Source organism: Mobula hypostoma, chromosome 27 (assembly GCF_963921235.1).
Source record: "Mobula hypostoma chromosome 27, sMobHyp1.1, whole genome shotgun sequence".
Taxonomy (NCBI): Eukaryota; Metazoa; Chordata; class Chondrichthyes; order Myliobatiformes; family Myliobatidae; genus Mobula; species Mobula hypostoma.
Window position 1 is genome coordinate 36508797 of NC_086123.1, and position 23750 is coordinate 36532546.

General features: G+C 45.6%; 1 protein-coding gene across 1 annotated transcript; it reads left to right on the plus strand.

Moving 5' to 3' along the window:
• Window positions 1-392: 392 nt before the first annotated feature.
• On the plus strand, window positions 393-23750 carry alkbh2 (alkB homolog 2, alpha-ketoglutarate dependent dioxygenase). Its single transcript, XM_063034208.1, has 4 exons — window positions 393-476; window positions 7996-8360; window positions 17598-17796; window positions 21676-23750. The coding sequence occupies exons 2-4, from the start codon at window positions 8042-8044 to the stop codon at window positions 21983-21985; spliced, it is 828 nt and encodes a 275-aa protein (XP_062890278.1). The 5' UTR covers window positions 393-476; window positions 7996-8041; the 3' UTR covers window positions 21986-23750.

The window sequence follows — 23750 nt, forward strand, 5'->3', positions numbered from 1 at the left end:
TAAAACCTAAGATTAATGGAATATTTTCGTATTTTTTACTTTTACCCTGTTTTTAAATCAGCGGGAAACGATTGGTAACATATAGCTACTTTGATAATAAATGCTTACTTTGAATTTAAACCCCAAATCTACTGTTTGGATATTCCGAGGTCAACCAAAAAAAACTATTTTCACAATTAAGCAAAAGGCTAATCTTATTATACGTAGCTGTTGCAATTTCGCAATATTAAAGCTCTGTGAATGACATGTTGAACTTGCATTTACACAGTTTTATCCCCAAGTCCTTAGATTTATTCCTTCCTATCGCTTGCGTTTAGGTAACATGGGGTTAAGAGTGAGTTAGAAGAAGAGATTGATTGGCTAATCTTGGACATGCGGTTTTCTGACCTCCCCGCGGTTCAAGTGGTTTACTGGAGTCCTGTTTGAAGGAGGGTTTGTTTGGATAACAGCCGAGAGCGGGGCTGAGGGACGGTCAGGTAAACAGTGAGCTTGTCATTTTAATCCTGTAATGCAACCAAAGTTGAAACCTGGGGAGAAAAGTGTGATTGGGAGGTAAGCTGAATGCAAGATCTGCTGGAAATCCGGACCCTTCATCAGGACCGGATCTGCCCCGGTGTTTGTTAACAACAAACGATCTGCCGTACGAAGTTAAGGGGTCGAGCAGCATCTGTGAAAGGAAAGGAATTTCCCCGGGTCGAAGCTATGGAATGGGCACTTTACTTAGTTCCCTGTCTTGCAGTGTGTAGGCCCCAATGTTGGCCTTATATTCGACAGAGTTTAAAAGAACGGGGTGCAGGCTCAGTGAAACTACCAAAGTGCTGACGGCACTGGCAGACTAGAAAGATGTTACTGAAGGTGGGAAGTGATAGTTCTCTAGCCAAAGGGTGGCGAATCTCTGAAGTTCATTGCCACAGCCGGCTGTGGAGATCAAGTCATTGAGGATACAAAAATAGGTTATATTCCGTCTGGGTAGCCTCCAACCTGATGGCATGAATATTGACTTCTCTAACTTCCGTTAATGCCCCCACTCCCCTTCACAACCCATCCCTTATTTATTTATTTAATATATTTCCCCCTTTTTTCTTTTTTCTCCCTCTGTCCCTCTCACTATAACTCCTTGCCTGCTCTCCACCCTCCGGGCTCCCCTCCCCCCTTCTCTCTCTCCCCAGGCTCCCAGTCCCTTGATCCTCTCCCTTCTCCAGCCTGGTATCCCTTTTGCCAATCAACTTCCCCGCTCTTGGCTCCATCCCTCCCCCTCCTGTCTTCTCCTATCATTTTGGATCTCTCCCTCCCCTCCCACTTTCAAATTTCTTACTATCTCTTCTTTCAGTTAGTCCTGACGAAGAGTCTCGACCTGAAACGTCGACTGTACCTCTTCCTCTTGGTGCTGCCTGGCCTGCTGCGTTCACCAGCATTTTTTGTGTGTGTAGGTTGATAGATTCTTGATTAGTCAGGGAGTCAAATGTTACGGAGAGAAGGCAGGAGAATGAGGGGTAATAAATCAATCATGCTGGATTGGTGGAGCAGATTTGAATGGCTGAATGGCCTGATTCTGCTCCTATGTCTTGTGGTCTAATTGCGGAAGAGTGTGAGGATTTTGGGACTGAGACAGGGAGTAATTTCTTCTCCAAAAGGATGACGAAGCGGTTTCAGCAGTGGAGGGCAAATTATGAAGCACATTCAGGGAGGAGTTAGATGCTATGTAATACTAATGGGCAGAGAGAACGAGATGAGGAGAAAGTAGGAACATGTCCTGGAACATTTATATGAGTCATATATTGGGGCAAAGTCAGGATGTAAATATCAAACTGGAGGGCATAGGTACTTTTGGTCAAGATGGTGCCAGCAAGCGATGAGTCCTTGGACAACATTTCCCTGAGCGACATCTTCCAGATAGCAAACCTTTCCAATTATTTCACTTCTCCGCCTTTCTTTGTTCTTTATGTCTTGTTTGTATTAAGGAAACTGTGATGTACAGTTTGGGTCTCGATCCAAGGAACCAGCGCTATGATATATCCAGGGTGCTGCCTCGTGGAGATCAAAGATAGTGGGGTGGGGGGGGGCACAAAAAGAAAGGTCCGAGAACACAGACTGACTTGTGGAAAGGACCAGTGGGGTCGTGAATGACTCCATCTCAAAGCAGCGAGGAAGATTGAAGCATCGCAGCGAATGCGGAGGGGGGATGGTCAGCGGCTGGATCGGCTCGTTCTGCCCCGGATCAGAGGCGTTAGGACCCGGGGCGTAGTCACCCTTTACAAAAGGACTGAGTTTGTGCGGCTGGTCTCCTCGTATGCAGATGAAGAAGTTTCTGATATTCTGAGATTAATGTGATTATTGGACTGGTCTTCATACTGGTTTCTGCAGTTTTTCAGTGTTTTCTTTCTTGTGGACAATTGGTGGGTGGGTGATCTGTAAATGTTTTGTGGGTAAGGTTGGGTGTTGGGGGGTTTGGAACTACTGTTGCTGTTCTTTTCTGCGAGTGAGGGGGGTGGGGACTGTTATTGTCACTGTTTCATTTCGTGATTGAGGGGGTCAGGCACTGTTAATGTCACTTTTTTTTTGCTGCAGAGTAGGGGTTACTTGGGGACTGTGAGTTTTGTCTTTTTTGTGCCGGTAGGGGGAAGTTGATGTCATTTCTTTTTTCAAACCCCATGGTCTTTCTGTATTTCCTGGCTATCTGGAGAAGACAAATATCAGAGTTGTATTATACATGCATACTTTGGCAATGGGATGAACCTCTGAAACTTGGCACCTTGTGAGCTGCCCCCAGTACATCTTCGTACATTTCCATTCATGTGTGACAGTCGATAATCCTGTATGGTGCTGCAGTCGTGCTCGTATTGATGGAGCAAGCCCACAGGACTGAATGGCCCACTGCTTCCTGACTTGCATGTGGGATTGAGGGACCCTACTATTGACGATGCCTTGGGGGAAATACGGTGACAACCAGATAACTCGGTACTGATTGTTTAGAAACCCGCGCAGTGCAGTACTCACGAGTTCTGACCTAGCGTTGAGGGCCCAGGATGCACAGGGTGTACAGTCAGAGTCAGGGTCTGGACTCTGGGCTACGGGTGGCTAGAGCAGGGACTGGGCTCGGAACAACAGAAGTCAGGAATGTTTGAGGTTAGAAGGGCCGTGCGGTACTCCTTTGCATCTTGCAGACAAGGGACTGTTGAGGGAGCACAGTGGGTCAATGTTCTGAGTCGAGAAGATAAAGACAAAAATGTCGATTGTCCATATCCCTCCACAGATGCTGCCTGACCCACTGAGTTCCTCTAGCAGTTTGTCGTTTTGTTTATATATTTTCTTGCTCTTTGACTCGAGAGACTTCGACGAGAAGAGGCGGAGGACGAGCTTGCTCGCAGTTAGTTTTTACAATACCTTCTGAGATGGTGATGTGCTTCTCATGTGAGATGTGGCAGTCTTGGGGGAACTCCCCTCTCCCGCAGAGTCACATCTGCCAGAAGTGCATACGGCTGGGCAATCTTGAAGACCATGTAAAAAACCTGGAGCAGCAGCTGGATGACCTTCGACTCATAAGGGAGAATGAGGCAGACATAGATGAGAGCTACAGGGAGGTAGTCACACCTAGGCTGTCGGAAGCAGGTCGTTGGGTGACAGTCAGAGGGGGGAAAGCAAAGGTGAGCAGACAGGTAGTGCAGAGCACCCCTGTAGCCATTCCCCTGAATAATAAGTTTACCATCCTGGATACTATTGGCGGGGACAACCGACCAGGTGTGAGCCACGGTGGCAGGGCCTCCGGCACTGAGTCTGACCCTGTGGTGCAGAAGGGTGGGACGGAGAAGAGGAGAGCTGTCGTCATTGGAGACTCTATAGTCAGGGGAGCAGACAGGAGGTTTTGTGGATGTGGGAAGGACACCCGCATGGTTTGTTGCCTCCCGGGTGCCAGGGTCCGGGATGTCTCTGACTGGGTGCACGACATCCTGGTACGAGAGGGAAAGCAACCAGAAGTCGTGATACATGTTTGCACCAACAACATAGGCAGGAAGAGGGATGAGGTCCTGAAGTGTGAGTTTCGGGAACAAGGCAGAAGGCTGAAGAACAGGTCCTCAAGGGTGGCGTTCTCAGGATTGCTGCCAGTGCTACGTGACAGTGATGGTAAGAATTGGAGGAGATGGCAGTTGAATGCGTGTCTGAGGAGTTGGTGCAGGGAGCAGGGTTTTAGATTTTTGGATCATTGGGATCTCTTCTGGGGAAGGTGGGACCTGTACAGATTGGATGGGTTGCACCTGAACTCGAGGGGGAGCAACATCCTTGCAGGTAGGTTTGGTAGCATGGTTCGGGAGGGTTTAAACTAATTTGCCGGGGGGTGGGACCCAGAGCAATGGAGCAGTGAAAGAAGTGCATGTAGTAAAGCCAGATCTAACATACAGAGAAGCTTTGAGGAAAGAGAAACAGAATAAATGGTGTAAAGACAGTAAGATAGAAGGGCTGAAATGTGTGTACCTCAATGCAAGAAGCATCAGGAACAAAGGTGATGAACTGAGAGCTTGGATACATACATGGTATTATGAGGTAGTGGCCATTACAGAGACTTGGCTGGCACCAGGGCAGGAATGGATTCTCAATATTCCTGGATTTCAGTGCTTTGAAAGGGATAGAGAGGGGGGGACAACGGGAGGAGGGGTGGCATTACTGGTCAGGGATACTATTACAGCTGCAGAAAGGGTGGGTAATGTAGCAGGATCCTCTTTTGAGTCAAAGGGTGGAAGTCAGGAACAGGAAGGGAGCAGTTACTCTACTGGGGGTATTCTATAGGCCCCCTGGTAGCAGCAGAGATACACAGGAGCAGATTGGGAGGCAGATTTTGGAAAGGTGCAAAAATAACAGGGTTGTTATCATGGGTGACTTTAACTTCCCTAATATTGATTGGCACCTGATTAGTTCCAAGGATTTAGGTGGGGCAGAGTTTGTTAAGTGTGTCTAGGATGGATTCCTGTCACAGTATGTGGACAGGCCGACTAGGGGGAATGCCATACTAGATCTAGTACTAGGTAATGAACCGGGTCAGGTCACAGATCTCTCAGTGGGTGAGCATCTGGGGGACAGTGACCACCGCTCTCTGGCCTTTAGTATTATCGTGGAAAAGGATAGGATCAGAGAGGACAGGAAAATTTTTAATTGGGGAAAGGCAAATTATAAGGCTATAAGGCTAGAACTTGGTGTGAATTGGGATGATGTTTTTGCAGGGAAATGTACTATGGACATGTGGTCGATGTTTAGAGATCTCTTGCAGGATGTTAGGGATAAATTTGTCCGAGTGAGGAAGATAAAGAATGGTAAGGTGAGGGAACCGTGTGTGACAAGTGAGGTGGAAAATCTAGTCAGGTGGAAGAAGGCAGCATACATGAGGTTTAGGAAGCAAGGATCAAATGGGTCTATTGAGGAATATAGGGAAGCAAGAAAGGAGCTTAAGAAAGGGCTGAGAAGAGGAAGAAGGGGACATGAGAAGGCCTTGGTGAGTAGGTTAAAGGAAAACCCCAAGGCATTCTTCAATTATGTGAAGAAAAAAAGGATGACAGGATTGAAGGTAGGACCGATTAGAGATAAAGGTGGGAAGATGTGCCTGGAGGCTGTGGAAGTGAGCGAGGTCCTCAATGAATACTTCTCTTCGGTATTCACCAATGAGAGGGAACTTGATGATGGTGAGGACAATATGAGTGAGGTTGATGTTCTGGAGCATGCTGATATTAAGGGAGAGGAGTTGTTGGAGTTGTTAAAATACATTAGGACAGATAAGTCCCCGGGGCCTGACGGAATATTCCCCCGGCTGCTCTCTCCCTCCTTTTTTAAAAAGTGACCTGGATGTGGGAGTAGAAGGGTGGGTTGGCAAGTTTGCAGACGACCAAAAGGTTGGTGGTGTTGTAGATAGTGTAGAGGATTGTTAAAGATTGCGGAGAGACATTGATAGGATGCAGAAGTGGGCTGAGAAGTAGCAGATGGAGTTCAACCTGGAAAAGTGTGAGGTGGTACACTTTGGAAGGACAAACTCCAAGGCAGAGTACAAAGTAAATGGCAGGATACTTGGTTGTGTGGAGGAGCAGAGGGATCTGGGGGTACATGTCCACAGATCCCTGAAAGTTGCCTCACAGGTAGATAGGGTAGTTAAGAAAGCTTATGGGGTGTTAGCTTTCATAAGTCGAGGGATAGAGTTTAAGAGTCGCGATGTAATGATGCAGCTCTATAAAACTCTGGTTAGGCCACACTTGGAGTACTGTGCCCAGTTCTGGTCGCCTCACTATAGGAAGGATATGGAAGCATTGGAAAGAGTACAGAGGAGATTTACCAGGATGCTGCCTGGTTTAGAGAGTATGTATTATGATCAGAGGTTAAGGGAGCTAGGGCTTTACTCTTTGGAGAGAAGGAGGATGAGAGGAGACATGATAGAGGTGAACAAGATAATAAGAGGAATAGATAGAGTGGATAGCCAGCGCCTCTTCCCCAGGGCACCACTGCTCAATAGAAAGAGGACATGGCTTTAAGGTAAGGGGTGGGAAGTTCAAGGGGGGTATTAGAGGAAGGTTTTTTTTACCCAGAGAGTGGTTGGTGCGTGGAATGCACTGTCTGAGTCAGTGGTGGAGGCAGATACATTAGTGAAGTTTAAGAGACTACTAGACAAGTATATGGAGGAATTTAAGGTGGGGGCTTATATGGGAGGCAGGGTTTGAGGGTCGGCACAACATTGTGGGCCGAAAGGCCTGTACTGTGCTGTACTATTCTATGTTCTATGTTCTCTATAAACTTGCCAGGTTCACAGGAAAAGATATTACTCTCCTAAGTAATATGTTTAAAACAAATGAAATGACAGTATGTTTGATTTTAATAGGAGTAACATCTTGTTCTGTAGTTTGCATTCTGTTATTGTTCTCCCTTGGCCACACTGCACCAGGGTATGAGGATCCCAGATCGGCCTCTACAGCCACCGATAGACAACAGCATACTCGAGCCAAGAGATCGCGCTGCTGCCTCAGTGCACTGTGTAATGATTGAACTGCGCACGAGACAGGGCTTTCGCTGAATCTCCCTACACTTGACAATACGCATATTCCAACTCGTCAGTGCAGCCCCAGTAATCCAGCGCCCTCCAGCCGCTGATGACTTGTGGATTTTCTTGACCGCGGGGTCAGAATCGGATTTATTATCACTGATTGTGTAAGCGACAACACAATAGATTTTGTGACATAGATCAGGGCGGCAGAGTGGTGTAGCAGTTAGGTTAATGGTTTACAGGGCCAGCAGCGTGCACAGGGTTCGATTCCCTCACGGTCTTTAAGGTGTTTGTATTTTCTCTCCATGATCGCGTTGGTTTCCCCAGCTGCGCTGATTACCTCCCATATTCCAAAGACGCATGGATAAGGGTTAGGATGTTCTGTTGGTGGTGGGAGCACGCTGACATGTGCAGGCTGCCTCCAGCTAATGTTGCTTGTTAATGCAACGGCACATTTTGCTGTATACTTGTGACAAATAAATCTAATTTCTGATAATGAACCTGAATCGGTTTCTGATCCAGCTGTCCAGAGAATCTGAAACAAAAGAAAATCTGCAGATTCTGGAACTCCGAATCTGAGCAACACACACAAAATGCTGGCGGAACTCAGCAGGCCAGGCAGCATCTATGGGGGAGAAAAAATTCAGTCAATGTTTTGGGCCGAAATCCTTCAGCAGGCCTGGAGAGAAAAAAGCCGAGGAGTAGACTTAAAAGGTGGGGGTGGGGGGAGAATTTGCTGCAGTCAAAAGGCTGGAGGGTGCTGGATTGTTGGAGTTTCACTGATAAATTGAACTTGGTTTATTGTCACATATATAGTACAATGAGTTTGAACAAGGTAAAACAATAATGCAGAATAAAACAATGACAGAGAAAGTGTAGCGCAGGTAAATAAAGTGCAAGATCATAACGAAGTAGATTGTGAGGTCAAGAGTCTATCTTATCATGCACAGTTGATGAAAGTCTGTGTTCTGTTTTCTGACTAGACTGCTGCTGAAAGCTGTATCTCGGTGGAAGCCACTCAGTGTAACGATGGACAGGTTTGTGGTGAACAAGTTGAAGACTCCTAGGAATGGCAGGTTGGATCGAAAGGAGAAGATTGAGGACCCGGAGAGTGTGCGTGATGGAGAAGCAGAGAGCCCCAGGAAGAAACTGAGAAGAAACCAGTCAGGGGGAGGTGGAGGATGTCTAGTGCCGTCCTTGGCCCAGCAGCAATCAGAGAGCGATGTCACCGTGTCCTGGAAGCATCTCCGAGCCGACGGACTGAACTGTGACTACACCAAACTCTTCACCAAATCTGAGGCTGATGACATATTCCTGGAATTGGAGAGAACACTGGAGTATTTTTCAGGTACAGATTAGATGTGGCACATTAGCGTAATACTATTACAGTGCCACAGACCCGACTTCAGCTCTGCCACCATTTCGAAAGAGTTTTAACCGTGTGGATTTCCTCCGGGTGCTTCTGTTTCCTTTCACATTCCAAAGACGTACGGGTTACTAGGTTAATTAGTCACATGGGCTTATTGACCTGGAAGGGCTTGTCACGGTGCTGTATCTCTAAATAAATATGTTAAGGGAAGGAATGGGAAGTTCACACAATTCACCATTCTGTCAGTAGAAATCTCACCTCTGAAATGAAAGCAACCTGGTTTACATGTTTAAGACCAGAAGATATAGGGACAGAATTAGGCCATTTGGCCCATCGACTCTGCTCTGCCATTTGGCCCATCGACTCTGCTCTGCCATTTGGCCCATCGACTCTGCTCTGCCATCTCATCATGGCTGATCCAATTTTCCTGTCAGCCCCAGTCTCCTGCCTTCTCCCCGTATCCCTTCATGCCCTGACCAATCAGGAACCTATCAATCTCTGCCTTAAATATACATAAAGACTTCGCCTCCACAACTGCCTGTGGCAAAGAATTTGACAGATTCACCACTCTCTGGCTATAGAAATTCCTCCTCACCTCTGCTCTAAAAGTACACCCCTGTATTCTGAGGTTGTGCCCTCTGGTCATAGACTCTCCCACCATAGGAAACATCCTCTCCACATCCACTCTATCAAGCCTTTTCACCATGCAAGAAGTTTCAATGAGGTCACCCCTCATTCTTCTGAATACAGGCCCAGAGCCATCAACTGCTCTTCATACGACCAGCCATTTAACCCCAGAATCGTGAACTCTCTCAAACTCCCTTTGTTGGTGATGGGGATAAACGTGTAGGTATTTTAGATCTGCTGCTCACTAAGGCAAGTAACGAACTCTCCTGAGTGAGAGCACCGGCAGATACATTGCATGCCACACTCTGTTTTTAAAGGCACACTGATTCCACGTACCTGCTGGGGGTGGCAATCTGCTTTGTTACGTGAAACTCTGTGTGTACTTGGCACCATACAGATCATTTCATCACACAGTGCATCGAGGTAGTACGATAACAGAACGCAGAATGAAGTTGAGCAAGCTGGGGCATTATTCGTTGGAGTGAAGGAGGGTGAGAGGTGTACTGGATGATGCGAGGCAGACTGGACAGCTGGAGACTTTCTCCCAGGGTAGGAACAGCTAAAACTTAAAGATGATTGAAAGAAAGTCCAAGGGGGATATCAGAGCTAGCTTTTTTACACGGGGGGTGGGGGGTGTTTGGAACTCACTGCCGGGAGTGGTGGTAGAGAGACATTTAAGAGACTCTGAAATAGCCTCATGTATTAAATGGAGGGCTATGTGGGAGGAAAGGATTAGATTGACTTTTGAGTAGGATAACAGGTTAGCACAACATTGCGGGCCGAAGGGCCTGTACTGAGGTGTAGCTTACTATGTTCTAAAGTGTTACAGTTATAGGGAAAGTGCAGGTAGAGAGTAAGGTTGTAGATACCTACACATAAAAAGCTAGGTTGTAAGGTGGTGGGCCAGAAGTATTGGGGGGGTGGGTAAAGTGTTGTTGATAGCAGTTAGACTGAAAAAAAGCAAAGACTGATTTTTTAAAAAATTCTAAATAATAAGTATTAGAAATAGTTGGCAAGTTGGGCAGCTTCTGTGGACAAGGAGAAATGGAGTGGGCAACCTTTCATCTATCAGTACAGGATATTCAATAACATTTAACCGATCAATAATTCCCCTTCCAGAAAAATTCCATTGTGGCATAGTTGATACCGGAATTAATCCAGGGTTTTCCACCGGTAATCTCTTTGAAGCTTGTTAACCCAGCAAACGAATCTCCTCCCAACAACCTCCTCCAAATTAGGCGAAGCTTGAGCAGTGTCTATTGAAGGTGTTCAAACCCCTGCAGAAAAGCTAAGCGCTGGTATCTTCACATTGAAGGAGAGTTCGAGCTGAGCAAATTGAAATTTTTGAACTGGGAGTCTGCCAGAGATATCAGAGACCAAGGGCATGTAAAATGTTGGGAACCTGTGTCTGAGACAGAGGATTTCTTTCAACACAAGTGATAATAAATTATATTGTGGAATTACTTACTGGAGAAGTCGGTGGAACCAGAAGATACAGGTGTGGTGTGGCGGTAAAATTCCAAGACCCAGGCTGGTCTAACAATCCAGTAACTTCAGTTCAAGTGCCACCATGGTAGGTAGCTACAGGATCTGATTAATAGCTGGATTCATTGAGGGGGGCACAGTGGTACACCAGTTAATGCTGTTACTTCACAGCACCATAGATCATGACTACGAGTGCTGTCCCTGTGGAGTTTGCAAGTTCTTCCTGTGACTGTGTTAGTTTCTACCAGGTGTTTTTGTTTCTTCTCACATCCCCAAAAGACAAACTCAAAAAAAAAACTTCAAAAATCCATTATCACGGTAAGTATATGTCACCTTGACATTCATTTTCTTGCAGGCATTCATAGTAGACCGGGTCTGGTACTGTGGCTCAGAAGAGCAGAGAGGTGACGAGGACTGCGGTGTTGATAGGAGGTTCCTTAGTCAGAGGGACAGAGACGAGGCTCTGTGGGCGTGACAGAGACACCGGGAGGGTATGTTGTCTCCCAGGTGCCAGGATCGAGGATGTCTCTGATCAGGTCCATATCATTCTCAAGGGTGAGGGTGAGCAGCCAGAGTTGTGGTACATATTGGCAGCTATGACTCAGGCACACAAGGTGAGGAGGTCCTGACGAGAGATTTTAGGAGCTAGCTGAGAAACAGGACCTTCAGGGTGGTATTCTCTGGATTGCTGCCTGTGCCACATGCCAGTGAGAGTAAGAATAGGACGATTTGGCAGATGAGTGTGTGGCTGAGGGACTGGTACGGGGGAGCGGTTCAGGCTTATGGATCATTGGGATCTATTTTGGGGAAGGTATGACCTGTACAAAAGGGATGACTTGCACCTGAACCCGAGGGGGTCCGATCTCGTTGCGGGCAGGTTGGCTGCAGTTGTTTGGGTGAGTTTAAAGTAATTTGGCTAGGGGATGGGAACTGGAGTGATGGTGCTGAAGGTGAAGTAAATGGTTTACGAACAGAAGCAATGTGTAGTGAGGAGAGGCTAGTGATTGGGCAAAATTGCAGTCAACAGGATGAGTTGCAATGTAGAAGGCAGACAAAATCGAAAAGGGCGAATACAGGACTGAAGTTCACTGAACTTGTAGCACAGTTACAGATTGGCAGGTATGATGTTGTGGGCATCACTGAATCGTGGCTGAAAGAAGATTATAGTTTCGAACTTAACGTCCAAGGATACACCTCTTACAAAAAGGATAGGCAGAGAGGGTGGTGTGGCTCTGTTGGTTTAAAAAAATTATTAGAAACTGGTGACATGGGGTCAGAAGGTGTTGAATCGTTGTGGATGGAGCTAAGGAACTGCAAGGGTGAAAAAAACCCTGATGGGAGTTATATATAGACCCCCAAACAGTAGTGTGGATGTGGTCTACAAGTCACAACGGGAGATAGAAAACGCATGCCAAAAGGGCAATGTTACAATAGTCATGGAGGATTTAAATATGCATGTAGATTGGGAAAATCAGGTTGGTGTGGGATTCCAAGAGGGGGGACTTCTAGAATGCCTAGGAGATGACTTTATAGAGCAGCTCATGGTTAAGCCAAGTAGGGGATCAGCTATTTTGAATTCGGTGTTATGCAATGAACCGGAATTGATTAGAGAGCTTAAGGGGCAAGTGACCCTAATATGATCAAATTCACCCTGAAATTTGAGAACGGGAAGCTATCATTACAGTGAAGCATAGGAAATTACAGAGGCATGAGAGAGGAGCTGGCCAGAATTGATTGGAAAAGAACACTGGCAGGGGTAATGGCAAAGCAGCAATGGCTGGAATTTCTGGAAGCAATTCAGAAGGCACAGGATATGTACATCCCAAAGAGGAAGAAGTATTCTAAAGGCAAGATGACACGAGCATGGCTAACAAGGGAAATCAAAGTCGACATAAGAGCCAAAGAGAGGGTATAGAGCAAAAATTAGTGGGAAATTAGAGGATTGGGAAGCTTTTAAATAGCAACAGAAGGCAACAAAGTCATTAAGAAGGTAAAGATGGAATACAAAAGTAAGCTGGTCAATAATTTTAAAGAGGATACCAAAGGTTTCTTCAGATATATAAAGTGTAAAAAAGAGATGAGAGTGGATTATCAGACTGCTGAAAAACTACGATGGAGAGGAAGTGGCAGAAAAGCTGAATAACTACTTTGTGTCAGTCTTCAGTCTGGAAGACACGAGCAGTATGGTGGAAGTTCCAGGTGTCAGGGGGCATGAAGTGTGTGAAGTTGCCATTTCTAGAGACAAGGTTCTTGGGAAACTGAAAGGTCACCTGGATGAGATGGTGTACACCCCAGAGTTCTGAAAGAGGTGGCTTAAGAGATTGTGGGGGCATTAGTAATGATCTTCCAAGAATTACTAGACTCTGAAATGGTTCCAGAAGACTGGAAAATTGCAAATGTTACACCAGTCTACAAGAAGGGGGAGAGGCAGAGAAAAGGAAATTATAGAACAGTTAACCATAAAACCATAGAAACTACAGCACAGAAACAGGCCTTTTGGCCCTTCTTGGCTGTGCCGAACCATTTTCTGCCTAGTCCCACTGACCTGCACACGGACCATATCCCTCCATACACCTCCCATCCATGTATCTGTCCAATTTATTCTTAAATGTTAAAAAAAAACCTGCATTTACCACCTCATCTGGCAGCTCATTCCATACTCCCACCACCCTCTGTGTGAAGAAGCCCCCCTTAATGTTCCCTTTAAACTTTTACCCCCTCACCCTTAACCCATGTCCTCTGGTTTTTTTCTCCCCTTGCCTCAGTGGAAAAAGCCTGCTTGCATTCCCACTATCTATACCCATCATAATTTTATATACCTCTATCAAATCTCCCCTCAGGGAATAAAGTCCTAACCTATTCAACCTTTCTCTGTAACTGAGTTTCTCAAGTCCCGGCAACATCCTTGTAAACCTTCTCTGCACTCTTTCAGCCTTATTTATATCCTTCCTGTAATTTGGTGACCAAAACTGCACACAATACTCCAGTTTCGGCCTCACCAATGCCTTATACAACCTCATCATAACATTCCAGCTCTTATACTCAATACTTTGATTAATAAAGGCCAATGTGCCAAAAGCTGTCTTTACGACCCTATCTACTTGTGACGCCACTTTTAGGGAATTTTGTATCTGTATTCCCAGATCCCTCTGTTCCACTGCACTCCTCAGCGCCTTACCATTAACCCTGTATGTTCTACCTTGGTTTGTCCTTCCAACGTGCAATACCTCACACTTGTCTGTATTAAACTCCATCTGCTATTTTTCCAGCTGGTCCAAGTCCCTCTGCAGGCTCTGAAAACCTTCCTCACTGTCTGCTACACCTCCAATCTTTGTATCATCAGCAAATTTGCTGATCCAATTTACCACATTATCATCCAGATCATTGATATAGATGACAAATAACAATGGACCCAGCACTGATCCCTGTGGCACACCACTAGTCACAGGCCTCCACTCAGAGAAGCAATTCTCTACCACCACTCTCTGGCTTCTTCCATCGAGCCAATGTCTAATTAGTTAGTTTGATCTCAGTGGTTGGGAAGATATGGAGTCAATTAAGGATGAGGACTCATGGTACTTGGAGGCACATGATAAAATAGACCACTGTAAGCACAGTTTCCTCAAGGGAAAATCTTGCCTGACAAGTCTGTAGGAATTCTTTGAAGAAATAACAAGCAGGATAGACAAAGGAGAATTGGTTGATGTTGTGTCCTTGGATTTTCAGGAGGCCTTTGACAAGGTGCCACACTTCTGCTGATCAACAAGCTATGAGCCCATGGTATTACAGAAAAAGGTTCTAGCATAGATGCATGATAAAACAGTGGCTGATTGACAGGAGGCAAAGCCTGGGAATAAAGGGAGGCTTTTCTGGTCGGCTTCCGGTGATTAGTGGTGTTCCACAGGGGTCTGTGTTGGGACCGCTTCTTCTTACATTGTCTGTCAAAGATTTGGATGATGGAGTTGATGGCTTTGCTGTGTGGAGTAGGTGGATAGTTTTGAGGAAATAAAGAGGCTACAGAAGGACTTAGACAGATTAGGAGAATGGGCAAAGTGGCAGATGGAATACAGTGTCAGAATGTGTATGGTCTTGCACTTTGGTAGCAGAAATAAAAGGGTTGACTATTTTCTAAATGGAGAGAAAATACAAAAATCTGAGGCACAAAGGGATTTGGGACAGCTTAAAGAGAGCTTTTGGTACATTGGCCTTTATAAATCAAAGTATTGAGTATAAGAGTCGGAATGTTATGGTGAGGTTGTATAAGGCATTGGTGAGGCCGAATCTGGAGTATTGTGTGCAGTTTTGGTCACCAAGTTACAGGACGGATAGTAATAAGGTTGAAAGAGTGCAGAGAATGTTTACAAGGATGTTGCCGGGACTTGAGAAACTGAGTTACAGAGAAAGGTTGAATAGGTTAGGACTTTATTCCCTGGAGTGTAAAAGAATGAGGGAAGATTTGATAGAGCTATATAAAATTATGATGGGTATAGATAGAGGGAATGCAAGCAGGCTTTTTCCACTGAGGCAAGGGGAGAAAAAAACCAGAGGACATGGGTTAAGGGTGAAGAGGGAAAAGTTTAAAGGGAACATTAGGGGGGGCTTCTTCACACAGAGTGGTGGGAGTGTGGAATGAGCTGCCAGATGAAGTGGTAAATGCGGGCTCACTTTTAACATTTAAGAAAAACGTGGACAGGTACATGAATGGGAGGTGTATGGAGGGATATGGTCCGTGTGCAGGTCAGTGGGACTAGGCAGAAAATTGGTTCGGCACAGCCAAGAAGGGCCAAAAGGCCTGTTTCTGTGCTGTATTTTATGGGAGTCCTTGTGCAGGATTCCTTGAAGATTGATATGCAGGTTGAGTCTTTGGTGAGAAAAGCAGATGTGAGTTAGCATTCATTTCAAAAGGACTGGAATATAAAAGCAAGGATGTAATGTTGAGACTTTATAAAGCACTGCTGAGGAGTTTTGGGCTCCTTATCTTAGAAAGGATGTGCTGAAACTGGAGAGAGTTCAAAGGAGGTTCATGGAAATGATTCCAGGATTGAATGGTTTGTCACATGGAGAGTGATGGCTCTGGACTGGTATTCGCCGGAATTCAGAGGAAAGAGGGGTGACGTAATTGAAACCTATCGAATGGTGAAAGGCCTTGATAGAGTGGATGTGGAGAGGATGTTTCCTGTGGTGGGAGAGTCTAAGATCAGAGGACGCAGCCTCAGAATGGAGGAGCGTCCTTTTAGAATGGAAATAAGGAATTTCTTTAGACAGGGAATGGTGAATTTGTAAAATTTGCATATTCAAGCCAATGTTTGATAGATTCTTGATTGATCAGGGCATGAAGGGATACGGAGAGAAGGCAGAAGATTGGGCCTGAGAAGAAAATCGGATCAGCCATGATAAAATGGCAGAGTAGACTAGATGGGCTAAATGGCCTGATTCTGCTCCTATATCTTATGGTTTTATAGAACAATAAAACACTTGTTGGTTCATATCTGCCGTGTTGTATGATGTGGGCATTTTATGGTCTTTTCATGACCAGGACTGTTCTTGCCAAATTTTTCTACAGAAATAGTTTGCCATTGCCTTCTTGGCAGTGACTTTACAAGACAGGTGATCTCAGCTATTGTCAACACTCTTCAGAGATTGCCTACCTGGTGTCAGTGGTCGCATAACTAGGACCTGTGATATGCACCAGCCACTCATACGACCATCCACCACCTGCTCCCATGGCTTCACGTGACCCTGAACGGGGGGCTAAGCAGGTGCTACACCTTGCCCAAGGGTGACCTGCAGGCTAATGGAGGGAAGGAACACCTTACACATCCTTGGTAGAGACGTATCCCCACCCTGCCACCCACAATGAAACACTACATACAAACAAATACCATGTTGATAGATTCACTGTGTACCACCCCTTGTTGCTTGGTGCAGGCAAATGGTGAAATAATTGAAGGGAGTCTGCTGGATCTGAGAGCAGGGAATTGGGGTGAGGAGGAACTAGACTAATGAGATTGCTGCCCTGGAAACTGGCATTGACTTGATGGATCAAATGTTGCCTGGTTTGCTTTGCTATAGTCACATGTACTGACCACCCAGACAGATCGTCGAGGTAGTAAGGATAAAACCATGCATTGGAGAAAGTGCAGTGTGGGTAGATGATAAACTGTTGGGGCAGGTTGGGAGATGAAGGGTTAATAGCTTATTCTGAGTCCATTCAAGATCTGACAGTGGGCTAGAAGCTGTGCTTGAGTCTGCTGGCTCATGCTCTCAAATCTTGAGTCTTCAGCCTTCCAGGAGGGGCGGGGGGAGGAAGACTGGCCCACAGGCGATTATAGATTACGTTGCTGCTTTTCTAAGGCAGCAGGAAGTGTAGACAGACTCAGTGTGTTAGAATAAATTAGCTTTTTAAAAGAAAACAGAGTCTGGAGACTGTGTAGTGAAAGAAAGCCTCAGCCAAGGCGTGGCAGCTAGTGTAATGATTTTCAGCACCAGCAATGGGGGTTGAGTTCCCACCACAGTCAGCCGTTTATACATTCTTTCTGTGACCGCGTGGGTTTCCTCTGGGGGCTCTGGTTTCCTCCCACAGTCCAAAGACATACGGGTTGGGGTTCGTGAGTTGTGGGCACGCTATGTTGCCGCTGGATGTGTGAAGACACTTGCAGGCTGCCCCCACCACATCCTTAGACTAAGCTGGTCGTTGATACAGATGACAGGTTTCACAGAAGTTTTGATGTACTTGCGGCAAATAAAGCTAATCCTCGGAATCTTTCTCTTTACAATACCTTTCTTGACATCAGCACCAAAGTACTTCAAACTGCAGCTGGTGTGTAATGCAGGAACTATTGGTCAATTTGTGTATGGTGAGCTGTCACACAGACTCTTTCAGTGGCTTGGGAGATGCATATGTTCTGGTCATCAGAATTATTTCCTCTGCTTCTCTTCACAATGGTTTATCCAGAACAGACAGCACTTTGATTTCATGCCGAACCCAAAACTCAGCAACCCTGACAGTGTTGCACTCACTCGCTGGTGTGTGCATCTGTTGGAGTGTCACATTCCTGACTCGATGATTATGCTTTTGATTTTTGTGTCTTTTTTTCTCTTCAGGTGATCTGACTAAAGTTCAGGTGTTTGGGAAGTGGCACAATATTCCACGCAAACAGGTGTCCTACGGTGACCCTGGTTTGACCTACAGATATTCAGGGGTGACCTTGTCCCCTAAGCCTTGGACTCCTGTGCTGGAGAAGATAAGGGAGAGAGTGACACAGGTGACTGGGCACACATTCAACTTTGTGCTGGTGAACAGGTGAGTGGGTTCAAGAGTGAGCGTGCAGGAGGTGAGGAACAGGATGAAGAGTCCATAATATCCTCTTAAAATGGCTGATCCTCCATCAGTGTGTGGGATACTAACCCTAATGTACAGTATTCCCCGCTGATCCAATTCCCCTGCAGTGTTTCTGCCCCTGACCCTCAGCCTGAAATATCTACCGTTCATTCCCCTCCAGAGATACAGCTGGATTTGCTGAGTTCCTCCAGCATTTTGTGTGCATGTAGGGTCAAGATTTTCAGCAACTGTGTAATCTCTTGTGTTTGTACCTATCTTGGGTAACTGTTTTGAGGCAGAGATGGAACATCTGATCAAGAATGAAAAGGAAATCCATGAACGTGAGATTCTGCAGATGCTCTGTGTCAGAACAGGGTGATGCTTGTTGGGATGTTAGTGACTATGTCCTTACCTAAAATTGGAGCCAGAAACTTAACAGTACTGTACAGATGTCTTGGGCACATATTCATAGCTGGGGAGCCTAAGAATTTTGCACAGTACTGTTGAGTGAGCTTATCAATCTGACGGGAATGAAGGACATTTGGACTGGTGAGGGAGGGTGTCGGACAGATGGTAGAGAAGGAGCACCAGGGGCAGGGGGTGGTGCAGGTGCAGACACACCCAGCCCCGAGACACCAGACAAGGCCATTTGATTCCAAACTATTAGTTTATTGATTACGGCAGAATGTCTCTCTGGTGTTTCCCTCTCCCTTCCCCTTTTCCCAACCATGATTCCCCTCTCCCTGCCTCCTTCGCAATCTCAGTCCACAGTCGAGACCCATATCAGAATCAGGTTTATCATCACTCACATATGTCATGAAATTTGTTTTTATTTTGCAGCAGCAGTACAGTGCCATACGTAAAATTACTATAGTACTGTGCAAAAAGTTGTAACGATATATATGTTCATAAGACTTTAGCACAGTACTGTCTATATTTAGAATTCTATAGTTGTTTAAGGTATATATGGTTGAGCCCCCTGAGGTTACACCAATGGGATTTTAAAGATTTGTTTTATTTGTCACGTGTATATTGAAACATACTGTGAAATGTATCATTTGAATTAAGTCAAATCAGTGAGGATTGTGAAGGCAGCCCGCAAGGGTCACTGTGTTTCCAGCACCAAGGCAGCTCACTTACATTAACTTGTCCCTCTTCGGAATGTGGGAGGGAACCCACACAGTCACCGGGAGAACGTACAGGCTCCTTGCAGACAGTGGCAGGAATCGAACCCCAATCGGTGATCGTCAAGGCTGTAAAGCAATTGTGCTAACAGCTATGTTCAAGTGCCGCCCCATATTGTGGGCAGCCTTTGCCTTTTCCTGATCTCTGTCTATTTTCCTGTCTAAAATTGGAGACAAGTTATCTATTTAGAATTATAGTTTTACTTGAGTTCTCACCAGCAACCGGATGTCTATGGAACTCAAACTAATCACAGTATTATACAGCGAGAAACATTGTGGCATGAAGATAGTGGGGACAAATTATATGGGGCCAGTGCAGGAAAGTGGTACAGAGATAAAACATCAGCTTTTAAAAAAAATTTATTTTGAGCCACGCTTCCAGCACCCCACCATTTTAACCCTAGCCTAATCTCGGGACAATTTACAATGAGAAATTAATCTACTGACCTTTGGAATGAGGAGCACCTGGAGGAAACCCACACGTTTCATGGGGTGGATGTACACACTCCTTACAGAGGATGCCAGGATTGAACTCGAAACTCACTAGGCACGAGGGACCAGGTGACCTTACCCCTGCTGTTATCTCACCTGCAACAGTGACCATAATGCCTATCTCAGTAACTAGCGACCCTCAGGGATGATAGTCAGCCATCGTTGCTCCATGTGTGTTTACGTTGCCAGCTTAGCATGCCTGTAATTTACTAAAGCTTAACCTGTACGTCTCTGGAATGTGGGAGGAAACTGGAGCACCCGGAGGAAACCCACACAGACGCAGGGAGAGCGAACAAACGCCTTAAGGACAGTAGAGGGAATTGAACCGGGACTTACAGCTGGCGCTGTAATAGCATAATGCTAGCAATACTGTGCCAGTATAAAAGGTAAATAGTTAAAGTTTCAGGTTAATGAGTCTGCCAACCAGAAATTGTAACTCCGTTTTTTTTCTTTACGGGTGCTGCCTGACCTGCTAAGCATTCTCCTCAAACTCAATCTTTGTTTTATTTCAGCTTCCCAGAATCTGCAGTATTTTGCTTCTCATTAACACTGAGTTTGCCAATGACAAATGCCTGCTGATCTCTGAAGATTTTCTTTTCCTTATCACAAGTTCACAATTGGCTAGTAGGGTGGTCAGCGTGATGCTATTACAGTGCCAACGACACGGGTTAAATTCTGTTCTGCTGAACCTTGTAGGCATGCTATGTTGGCATGAGAATGTGTGGTGACACTTGGCGGCCCCCAGCACATACACGTACGTGTGTGTGTGTTAATGAAAATGGTACATTTCACTGTACGTTTGGATATACACGTGATAAATGAGTCTGAATTTGTAACTATTCCCGCCACTGTCTGAGGAGTTTTGTGTATTCTCCTCATGATCACGTGTTTCCTTTGGGTGCTGCGGTTTTCAACCACATTCCTGAGACGTTTGGGTGAGTAGGTTAATTGGTCACGAGTGTAATTGGACAACACGGGCTCGTTGGGTTGGTAGGTCCTGTTCCGTGCTGTGTCTGAGTAAATAAAAAATAGATAAGAAACCAGAGGTCTCCAATCACTGAGCACTTCTGGAAGGGTGGTGTGCCACAGGGATCAGTGCTGGGCCCATTGTTATTTGTCATCTATATTAATGATCTGGATGATAATGTGGTAAATTGGATCAGCAAATTTGCTGATGATACAAAGATTGGAGGTGTAGTGGACAGTGAGGAAGGTTTTCAAAGCTTGCAGAGGGATTTGGACCAGCTGGAAAAATGGGCTGAAAAATGGCAGATGGAGTTTAATACAGACAAGTGTGAGGTATTGCACGTTGGAAGGACAAACCAACGTAGAACATACAGGGTAAATGGTAAGGCACTGAGGAGTGCAGTAGAACAGAGGGATCTGGGAATACAGATACAAGATTCCCTAAAAGTGGCGTCACAGGTAGATAGGGTCGTAAAGAGAGCTTTTGGTACATTGGCCTTTATTAATCAAAGTATTGAGTATAAGAGCTGGAATGTTATGATGAGGTTGTATAAGGCATTGGTGAGGCCGAATCTGGAGTATTGTGTTCAGTTTTGGTCACCAAATTACAGGAAGGATATTAGTAAGGTTGAAAGAGTGCAGAGAAGGTTTACAAGGATGTTGCCGGGACTTGAGAAACTCAGTTACAGAGAAAGGTTGAATAGGTTAGGACTTTATTCCCCGGAGCGTAGAAGAATGAGGGGAGATTTGATAGAGGTATATAAAATTATGATGGGTATAGATAGAGTGAATGCAAGCAGGCTTTTTCCACTGAGGCAAGGGGAGAAAAAAACCAGAGGACATGGGTTAAGGGTGAGGGGGGAAAAGTTTAAAGGGAACATTAGCGGGGGCTTCTTCACCCAGAGAGTGGTGGGAGTATGGAATGAGCTGCCAGACGAGGTGGTAAATGCGGGTTATTTTTTAACATTTAAGAAAAACTTGGACAAGTACATGGATGAGAGGTGTATGGAGGGATATGGTCCGTGTGCAGGTCAGTGGGACTAGGCAGAAAATGGTTCGGCACAGCCAAAGGCCTGTTTGTGTGCTGTAGTTTTTCTATGGTTTCTATGGTAAGCGGGGTAGGGAGCTGGCGGTGCGATCTTAACCTCTGGGATTGCTTCATCACCTGGTTGCAATGCCAAGTGCTAGCTAATAATGCCTCCGCTTGTCATCTCGACAGGTACAAAGATGGGAGTGACCACATGGGTGAGCATCGGGATGATGAGAAGGAACTGCAGCCTCGCAGCCCCATCGCGTCTGTTTCCTTTGGCGCCTGCAGGGACTTCATCTTCCGCCATCGAGATGCGCGGGGGAAGAGACCGATGCGTCGCCTGGAACCAGTGAAGTTGCTGCTGGGTCACGGCAGCTTACTGATGATGAACTACCCGACCAACGTCTACTGGTATCACAGCCTGCCCGTCCGCAAGAAGGTGCTGGTGCCCAGGGTCAACCTGACCTTCCGCATGGTTCTGCCCTTGCTGAAGGACTAAACACCTAACCAGCAGGCTTCACTGGCATGCCGGGGAGGTCGGTTTGGGTAGGTCTGCAATCGTTCATTCTTCTGATGTCGCTGGGTTTGCATCTTCTGCCTCCAGTAACACACTTGGGTCACTCGCCACGTGCTGACTGAGCTGGTGGCCGATAGGTATTTAACTGTGACGCTCTCACTCACCCTTTCTCTGCAGATATTGCACAGAAGCATTAAATAGGATGCTGTGTATATCTCAGCTGAGAACCGTCCTCCCTTCTCGCTAGCCCCTGTGTATCATTAACCCCACGTTCCCGATACCCAGAGATAGCTTCTACCATCCCAAGAACTGTCAAAGGGGTAGATATCTTACATGAATTTTAAAAAAGGTTTTAGGCAGTTTTGGGATGACTCATAGTCTAGGGATATGTGAATTTGGAAAGGAGCTTACAGTGGATAGGAGTCAGGTTTTAAATGAGTTTGAACAATAACTTTCCGAGCACCTTGCTGTTTCTTCGGAGACATACAAGAGCACGTATCTCAGATTTGTGTTAGTTACAGGTATACCCGTTTCTCACACTTGGGTTCACTAACTGGTGTGAGGATGTACAGTGATGTTTAAAGGGGTTCCAGTGGGCTGAGGTAGCAACTAGGAACAGATGTGTAGGAAATGCACAACTACCCTGCTTACTATAGAACAAAATTTCTTACATAAATGTCTTCATCCAGAGTTAGAGATACATTTTCAGTAACGATTTCTATAAAATAGTGAGGGTATTGAGACCCATTCTGTCATTATGTTGTATTTAAGTTATTAAATTATTTCTACCTTGTTGAAACTTCAGCTTTGTATTTTTGTGGTGGAGAGCACTTGGCTCTCGTGCACGAGCACACACACACTCGTCGCCTTGTCGTTTGCTACTGTAGTCTTCGCTTGTATATTCTTATAGTGGGTCCTAAACTGAGCTGATATACTCCGGTTGGCTTTATAGGGCCTTTCCCGCCATACACGGTGGAATATTCCATTTCTTTAGTAATGGGGTTGTGTACATGTGTATATGTTGTTTGTATAGTGTAATTAAGGTAAATACTTCCTTTTATTTTGTAATATGATTGTAACAGCTGGCTAGTGGTGTAATGGATTTCGACGCAAGTGGTCCCGGGTTCAAACCTGGCTGGATCTTTGCACGCTTTCCACCGTACTGGGTTGAGTGTCGAGCTACCAACTTGGCCTTGTATAAAACAGACAAAATGCTAAAGAAACGGCGAAGTTGTCACCTGATGTGCCACAAGGCACGTCGAGGAACAACATATGATTGTAACTACATCGGGAATGCCAGGAGTCCACACTGGACAAAAGTAGTATGGCACTATTATTGTGTTTTCTGGTAGATAACTTTTTGTAAGTATTGGTGTAGGGTTCTCAGTAATATTAATTGTAAGGCTGACAAAATGACTTCTCTGTAATGTTAACTGCTGAGGTAAGGGGTTCTCTGTAGCAGCATGTTTGGGTTATAATTAGTGACAACGGGACCTGTAGTCATGTTATTCTCTCTATACGTGTGGAAACCGGAGGAGAAGCACCGGTTTTTGGTGGAGAAGAAGAGAGGTTGGACGTGAGTCGAGCGCTCTGGTAGATCACCGTGAGCGGTCCCAGCTGAAGGTCGACAGAGTTCGGAGGAGATCGAGGGGTGGAAAGGATACCTGATTTCGTGAGCTCCAAAGAATTATTTTGTGCACAGAACTGTTAAATTTATCGACTTGGTGCCTTTATTGTATTTGTTTCT

Coding starts and splice junctions, on each gene's coding strand:
- alkbh2 (XM_063034208.1), top strand. CDS start 8,042: ATGGACAGGTTTGTGGTGAACAAGTTGAAGACTCCTAGGAATGGCAGG. Junction 8,361..17,597: donor AACACTGGAGTATTTTTCAG/GTACAGATTAGA, acceptor TTTTCTCTTCAG/GTGATCTGACTAAAGTTCAG. Junction 17,797..21,675: donor AACTTTGTGCTGGTGAACAG/GTGAGTGGGTTC, acceptor TCATCTCGACAG/GTACAAAGATGGGAGTGACC.